Source organism: Apostichopus japonicus, chromosome 15, assembly GCF_037975245.1.
Source record: "Apostichopus japonicus isolate 1M-3 chromosome 15, ASM3797524v1, whole genome shotgun sequence".
NCBI lineage: Eukaryota > Metazoa > Echinodermata > Holothuroidea > Aspidochirotida > Stichopodidae > Apostichopus > Apostichopus japonicus.
This window is the reverse complement of record NC_092575.1, coordinates 7,450,486-7,458,279: the sequence shown is the minus strand read 5'-3', so window position 1 is coordinate 7,458,279 and position 7,794 is coordinate 7,450,486. Positions and strand designations below refer to the sequence as shown.

Genomic DNA, 7,794 nt, shown 5'->3' with positions numbered 1-7,794 from the left:
ACTAAAAATCCGCCAGAAGGACCACGAGACAGAGTAGAAACTGTGACATGATATCAAACTAATGATATCACTGATATCATTAGTTCAGTGAGTTTTGTTATGGTACAACCAGGGAGTTGTTACGGAAACAACACCCTGTGACAAATTTAAAATGATATGGAGGTTGTTTTTCACCTAACAAACATATTAAAGACTTACCCTACATTTGCTACACTTTCGCAGTTCGCATGGTAGGTTTCCATTAACTCATTTCCCTATCTGTGATGTATAGGGAGGTGAGATATTGCATCAGAAATGCAAGGTGTGTACACTCTAAAAACAGTTGGTTAAAAAATTAACCAATACCTTAACCAACACTGGGCACGTATGTCAAATTCGACTTATTGGTGATATTTTAACCAACACCTGTTGGTTAATGGCTTTAACCAGCCGTTGGGTAACATTTTTAACCAATAAAATAACTATAAGTTTGTACCCAACAGTTGTTGGTTAAATTAATTGTGTAAATTATGCCCATCATTGGTGAACTTACAAATGTAGGGATCATTAAATTGGGGAATTAAAATCATAGTATTGAGCAATTACTATATTTAATTGGGCAGTGGCTTTTACCATTACAAAAGGGTTGGGCATTTAAATGAGCCTTTATTGCCCAATATATGTTGGCGAATGCAATATATTGGACAGTGATGGATAAGATCCTCAGTGAATTTTACTTAATGTAGTTGAAAGGCTCCTCACAAGTTTTGTTCATGCAGACCTAGTTTGCAACAATCAGCTGAATATGGCAATGCAAAGAGTAAACAATTCCTTGAAAAATATTGAGAAATTAACAAACAGTTACATTACAGAAGCCAGATGGATGACATTTTGAGAACTTGTTTTTATTGAAAACAATAACCAGCTGAACCATGTGAATAAAATACAAACAAAACAAAACAACATATAAATATGCTTGGATGTAACAACTTCTTAGCTGCAGTGCTCTACCAGACCTTTAAGGTGACACAATGTAACAAACCTCTACTCTTCAAGAAGAACCTTATTCATAGAAAACTTGTAACACTCAATATCTCACATATGTAACTATAGATCAATTGATGTATACACAATCTATGAGTCTAAACATCAATCATGATCTGATTAATCAAGGTTTACCTATAGTATACATACAGTTAATTAAGGATTACATTGAGTATCACATACATATGTGGTGTACATGATTACATTTAGAGACATATTTATGATATATGCAGTACATTGCAGCCAGTGCATTGTTCGTTTCCAGTATTTGGATGTATAGTATATATCTTCACCACATATAGAGATACATGTGTAGGTGAAATTTAGCTACATTAAACCTTACTCACTCATGAAAGATCAGTTGATCAGATCGGGATTCCAATAAAATTAGTAATGAAAGTTTTGATTTGTACCAGCATGGTATGTAAAAATATGTCATATCATGAGTTTTAATTAAATGTCCCTTCAAGATGATGCTATCTGCACCTGATGCTGGTGTGTGAATTTTAAAATAGTAATATTATACAAACTTCTTGCTTACAATTATTATATGAGCTTCTTGCTGACGATTTCTTTTAAGGCAGTTCTTACTTTTCAGGGCCAAGAATGCTATAATACAACTTGGCATATGTGCTTCTTTGATTTCATTAATCACATTTTGAATGAACTGCCAAAGAAGACTGCACGAAGGTCGATAAGCCATGTCCAAAATGCACATTTGCCATGAAACAGAAATAGACAGCTTTTATAGAAGAGATTTGTGAGAAACTGACCTCTGTTCTAAAATAGCAAATATCTGGGTTGGTACCAAGAGGGCTCCTTGGATACAAAAGTAGCTGCAGTATTTTTGTGGCATCAATATCCTTTGAACTTTGTAGAATATCAGCCATGAATATCTTGCTTACAATTCTTTCCTTTTAAGCCACTAATTACTTTTAAAGGCCAAGAATGATCTAAGATCTCTTATGCAACTTGGCACATGTGCTTCTTTGATTTCATAAATCACATTTTGAATGAACTGCCACACAAGACAGCATGAAGGTTGGTAAGCCATGTCCAAAATGTACATTGCTTTGAAACAGAAATCGATAGCTTTCAGTAGTGATTCTTGACGGACTGGCCTCCGTTCTAGAATAACAAATGTTTGGGTTGGTGCCAAGAGAGTTCCTTTGCATACCACAAATGGCTGCGGCTTTTTTGTGTGGCATCAATAGCTTTTGAAATTTGTAGAATATCAGCCACTTCCTGTGAGAAAAATTGAAAAAAATGAAAATTATCACAAGCTGCTCTTTGTCAATCAATATGAAGTTGTGACAGCAAAAAGCCCTCCATTCTAGCAGATTTGTATTTAGAAAAAACTTTATATGAAATTATACTTGGCACAGCCAAACTTCATAACCACCCATATCTATGCTTACAATGACATGCTAGTTTTAAAAAAGTACTATGAACGTTTGATACATTTGAAATTTACTGTTTAGTTATCATGTTTAGAAGATACTTTTACAATCATTAACTTTTTATCACCAACTCATAATTTATTCCTTAAAATCAGCTACACATGTGACCCATATCCTACTACTGTCATTGACCAAATTGAGCAAAATTTGACAAGCCTATTGTTGTTGTGAAATCAATATTTAAGTAATATCACGTAGGCCCTGCCCACTCATGAATATTAATTATCCATTTTGAACCAAACGGAATATGGTTCATGTGCCTGGGAGCATCTATGTACATTGACACATATCCAGCATAATTGTTGAGATTCCACTTTTACAAGCAATCCATTACAAACTACAAAACATATGTCATAAGCATGTTGTCAATGAACTTCAACAAGTGGACAAATGAATGCTTTAAACACCTACTGGTTGAATGTCCACGAAGGAGGTGATTGCCTCTTTTACTGAACACAATCCTTTTTTTCCCTTTCCTTTCCCTCTCAAGATGACTGGAAGAAGAAAAAATGCCAATGTTTCCTTCTTATCTGTGAAAGTGACAAAACATAACTAAAGATAATCTTCCCTCCAAGGTTCACAAAGTCCTTGTGCATAAAACTATAACACAATTAATGACCACTTAACATATAAATTGTCATTATCACGTACAGTACCCGCACAAATTATTTGTATCTTCCCTTGCCTCTAACACTAGAAGTCCTTCTAGTCATTTTTATCAGAAAATAGCATATCATGAGAATGCAATGAGAAAATGGCATATCATGAGAATGTAATGAGATAAGTTAGCATCTGTTTGGTATTTTGTGTATGTTTATTTTCAATAATACATGTCTCCTTTTAATAGCCCACATTCAAAATGTTGTGCTGCTATCACAACCTGTTTGCAAAGTTATCTACTCTTTATATTTTATTATATATTCAGATCTCAAAACACTGATGAACCTTTGACATATTTTGTGTTCTATTGTTCTATAGTAGTCACTAGCTTTTGGCTTAAATGAAATCCCAAAGATGGGTCAGATGGAGTCTAAGCAAGGGAATATATCTGCACCAACCCAACTTGGTTTCTGTCTGAACCAGATCCCATTGATGCTTTTTGTTCAATTTCAGTTTATTATTTTTATAAAAAAAGAAAAGGAAGTGTTGTTGTCTTTACAAAAGTAAACTAAGGCTATTTTGAGAACAAGATCAGATATATTACAGATAATTGGTCAAACCTGATCTTTCAGAAGTTCCTAGTGTGATGGTGGTAAAAGGTTGCAAGGAATGATCAACATACAAAAATTAAATTAGCTCAACTATGTGCACTGAAATAAGAAGCACTCTTACCAATAGACAAACTCTCTAGGTCAACGTACTCCAATCCAAGAGGCCTTGCCAATTTTCAACCTGTTTGCCATATTCTATAATCCCATTGTAGTACAAGTCCCATTTCTCATACAGGTGATCCTCATGCTCAGGCCAAAGCACTGAAAAATCTTGTTCTATCTGAAAGAGCAAAGGGAAATAGAATACTTTAATGTGTGTAAGCGTATTCTTTTTTTTTGATCCTCAGCTAGGATCCATTAAAAAATCCCTCTCACTGAATTTGTTAAAGTCTGGTTCCATGCAACTATACAAACACTAAGTATTGTTGAAGCTGGATGTGGTAAATCCAACTGCTTGATACCTTTGGCTAGTTTAATAACATTTAGAAAACATCTGGGAAAGAAAAGTAAGTATTTAACATTTATTGACACATGCTTTGAAAATATCTCAGAATACATCTCAAAAATATATTTTTTTCAAAATATTTTTTTTAATGTGGTGGGGGAAAAATTTGAATTGCAAAAATTCAATATTTAACATTTGTGATATCATTACTGAACATAAGCATATTCATGGGAATAATTTATCTTGTCTCCCTGTAACAAGATGATAGACAAGTTGTTAGATTTGTACACAATTGCAAGAAATGCAGAGCAAACATTGCACATAAAGCCATAGCACTGAATGGCAAAGACACCATATTAAAACAAAAAAACTTTGTACAAATTGTAAACCATATTATACCGCTTGAATCTGTACCTTTTTTTACACTCAACATCAGCAACCTTTCTTAAAATCCTAGCTATATCCTTGAATAAAGCAAGATTTTCATCCAAAAATAAAATTGATTCCCAATCTGGTCTTTATAAAGCATACTGATCTGCCAGATGCCTAAGGTTAAATTAAAAGTCAGTCACATTTCTTCACTGTGTGGCTGATAACTGTCATAAACTTCCAGACATAAATTAAAAGAGATTTAAAATATAATGCCGTCATTTAAAAAAAGCAGTGAAACTTTCCAATCAAACCAGATATGTAGACAATCAAAGTACTGTTTTTAAGTTGGCCAAATAGGCTTCAAAGTGAAATATAGTATTAACTCATCAGTGAGGTTAGTGACTTAATTAATTTCAGTGTTTCTGCTAAATCAAAACCTTGCTAGTAATTTTTCCACTTCCTTTTTCAAGAGTTAAAGGATATGGTCTTGAAAAGTATCTTCGTAATATGTGTATTCAGAGCTCACTTCTTTAGTATTTTTGATGCAAAATCACCTACGTATTTCTCTTTAATTAAGCAGCAAAAAATCAAATTTGATAGTTACCATTTCACGGTCTAACAACCTTTGATACTCTTTCAGAATATCTGAAATGTTAGTTGAGTGGTCTTTGATCTGCTGTTGTCTGTAAACTGCAGTTTGCCTCATGAAGTCCAATACTTTTTCTCTTGGTTCCATGTTACATTTCAGCCACTCAGTCATCATCACCAATTCCTCTTTGTTCTCCAGATCAGCTTCTGGCAAGGACAATAAAAACATATATTTCCTACTAAATAGAGATGCCTTAACATCAAATTTTGAAGTTACCAATGGTTGTGGTACTGTAGGTATAACCCAGTCTTTGATCATTGTCATGGCATGAGAGTCAAATCCTGAGAATAGTTGGTAAAACCTATTACACACCTCTCAATTTTGGTGGAGTGGACACTTTAGTCAAAGGAGTAGGTGGACTTGATGCACCGGGGGAATCTTTCACCATGGCAATCTTCTTTTTACGTACGTAGCGTAGGTGCTCTTCTAGATACCCTGTCGCCGGTCGTCCTGCAGCACCTTTGCAGTACCATGTTTCCTGCACATGAAATCAGCATACTCTTTTATCAAACTGAAGTATGGTAGCAAAATTCAAGTCAACTCAGAAAAAGACCTATTGATCTACATGTAAAGCTGTTGTACACCAACATTTAAAACTTCCTAGCTGGTTGAAACATAGGCTTTTAGCCAGCAAACCACAAACATGTCTTGTACATGTCCACAACTGCACGGTAACAATATGGACGCTATGACTAAGGACACTGTGGCACTCCATACTGTCCTCACAAAATATTGTATGCTTACTGATGAAACAGTATTGTCCCAGGGGACACTATGACAATTCATTTTAAGTGATAAGCCTAAAAGTAATGGGTTTGACCCTAATTGCACATATAATCAATAAGTTGCAGAATTCTGATATTTTATGGAATACTGAACAGCAAACTTCATTAATACCTTGGTTAGATTGAGAGATGAAGCCCACTGAAAACCAGTGCCTATGTTACAGTTTTTGGATTTCCCAATGTGACAATTGAACAACCATTTTGATATTTTTAACATATTAAAAGGCCTTGTCACCCTAGTGCTGACTTCAATTAGAAATTATTCAGTTTAATGATGCCTATATAATCCTGGTAGTATTGAAAATAGATTTCAGTATCACAGTCCTCTATGAGATGAACAAATTACTTGGTAGATCCCACAAAAGAGTATATTACTTGACTGCAGATGACAAAAAGTAGTGATATTGTGGGCAGTGTGTTGTGGTCCACATTTTAGAGACATTTTGAAAGGGCAGGAAAAGGAAACTAGTCACCTCAACACAACAACGAAAGTGGTCTATACTATGGCTAATGACAACTAAGCCGAGGGATATTAGAACATAAACATGCTTACATAACCCCAGGAGATTCTGGATCCTTCAGAAATGGAAACAAATCAACAACTGCTGAGCTGCTAACGCTGCCTTAATAAAGGAGCTTGGCCTGTAGATTAAAAGGAAATAGGTAAAATGTTGATAACAATACAGCAAATTGTATCCTAGGCCTATCTATTGACAATTGAAACAATCCATTCAGAAACATAACCATATTGAATAATTTTTATTATAAATTCTATTAAAAATATCTCTTGGTCTCCAGGGCACTTGAAAATAGGGTGTATACACTAGGCTAGGCTATAGGCCTAGACAGTTGGTCGAAGTTTTTGTATTTGGACTTTAATAGGATACAACATTTTCATTAATAATTAGGCCTAGGCCTATGTCGTTTACACGAACAACACTATAAGGTGAAAACACGAAAAAGATTCATAACATTTAACATCGATTAAAGCACTGTGTTAAACTCAGTGGCAGTTTAGTAGTATACTGTTACTAATATTACTAGTGTTAGTATTAGGCATACTAGTATAGTACTAGTATTAACGTTAGCCTAGTATAAGCCTAACGTTGGCCTATGAGCCTAACGTTATACTGTCACTGGGGGTCTCAGTGCCCACATAAGTTCATACTTTTTACCAATGTTAAGCTACACTTACCGATAAAAGTTTCATGTAGAGACTCGACCTGGTATTTTTTCAAGAAAATCAAGACAGCACTGTCTTCGATATCTGCCATGGCGTTAGCTGTAATCTTGATAACTAAACCAGCCTGTCAGGGATCGTACTATGCATGACGTGTTATGTAGTGTGTGTTATAGATGCTGCACTGATGTACGTACAGTGTACATATATGTGTACGCGCGAATTTTTTACTCAGAGAGCGGTAAAGTTATAAACAAGTTGGTTAAACGTCGGGCTGTGAAATGTACATACTTATTGGAATGGCCCAAACTCTGCCAGTTAACCAACTTAAGGGTACAAACTAACCAATTAAGTGAACGGGGGTCCTATACCATTCTTTTTTTAACCAACGTTTTAAGAGTGTACTGTGTGAGCAACAAAGTGTGCCGCGAACTCGTCACATGCCGATGAAGTTCAAACTTGGTGGGTAGTTGCCTGACCATGTAAACTCGTGCCTGTGTGATTGATGACGTCATATGTCAAAGGTAAACCAGACAGCAAAACTGCAGTTTGGTTTCGATGATGCTACATGAATTATCTTATATGAATGTGACACACTAGGCTGTAGCATACAACATACGTCAAAGTAGTCCTGTAAATATCATTGAGATACAACGAACAATATTCACA

At 35.1% G+C, this 7,794-nt stretch overlaps 1 protein-coding gene across 1 annotated transcript; it reads right to left on the bottom strand.

The window, feature by feature from the left end:
* Positions 1-688: 688 nt before the first annotated feature.
* LOC139981557 (uncharacterized) lies at positions 689-7,490 on the bottom strand. The gene is made up of 6 exons (XM_071994026.1): positions 7,141-7,490; positions 5,473-5,638; positions 5,116-5,306; positions 3,816-3,974; positions 2,891-3,013; positions 689-2,264 (listed from the first exon to the last, which is right to left on the bottom strand). Exons 1-4 carry the CDS (start codon positions 7,153-7,155, stop codon positions 3,831-3,833), a joined length of 516 nt encoding a protein of 171 aa, XP_071850127.1. The 5' UTR covers positions 7,156-7,490; the 3' UTR covers positions 689-2,264; positions 2,891-3,013; positions 3,816-3,830.
* Positions 7,491-7,794: the final 304 nt, after the last annotated feature.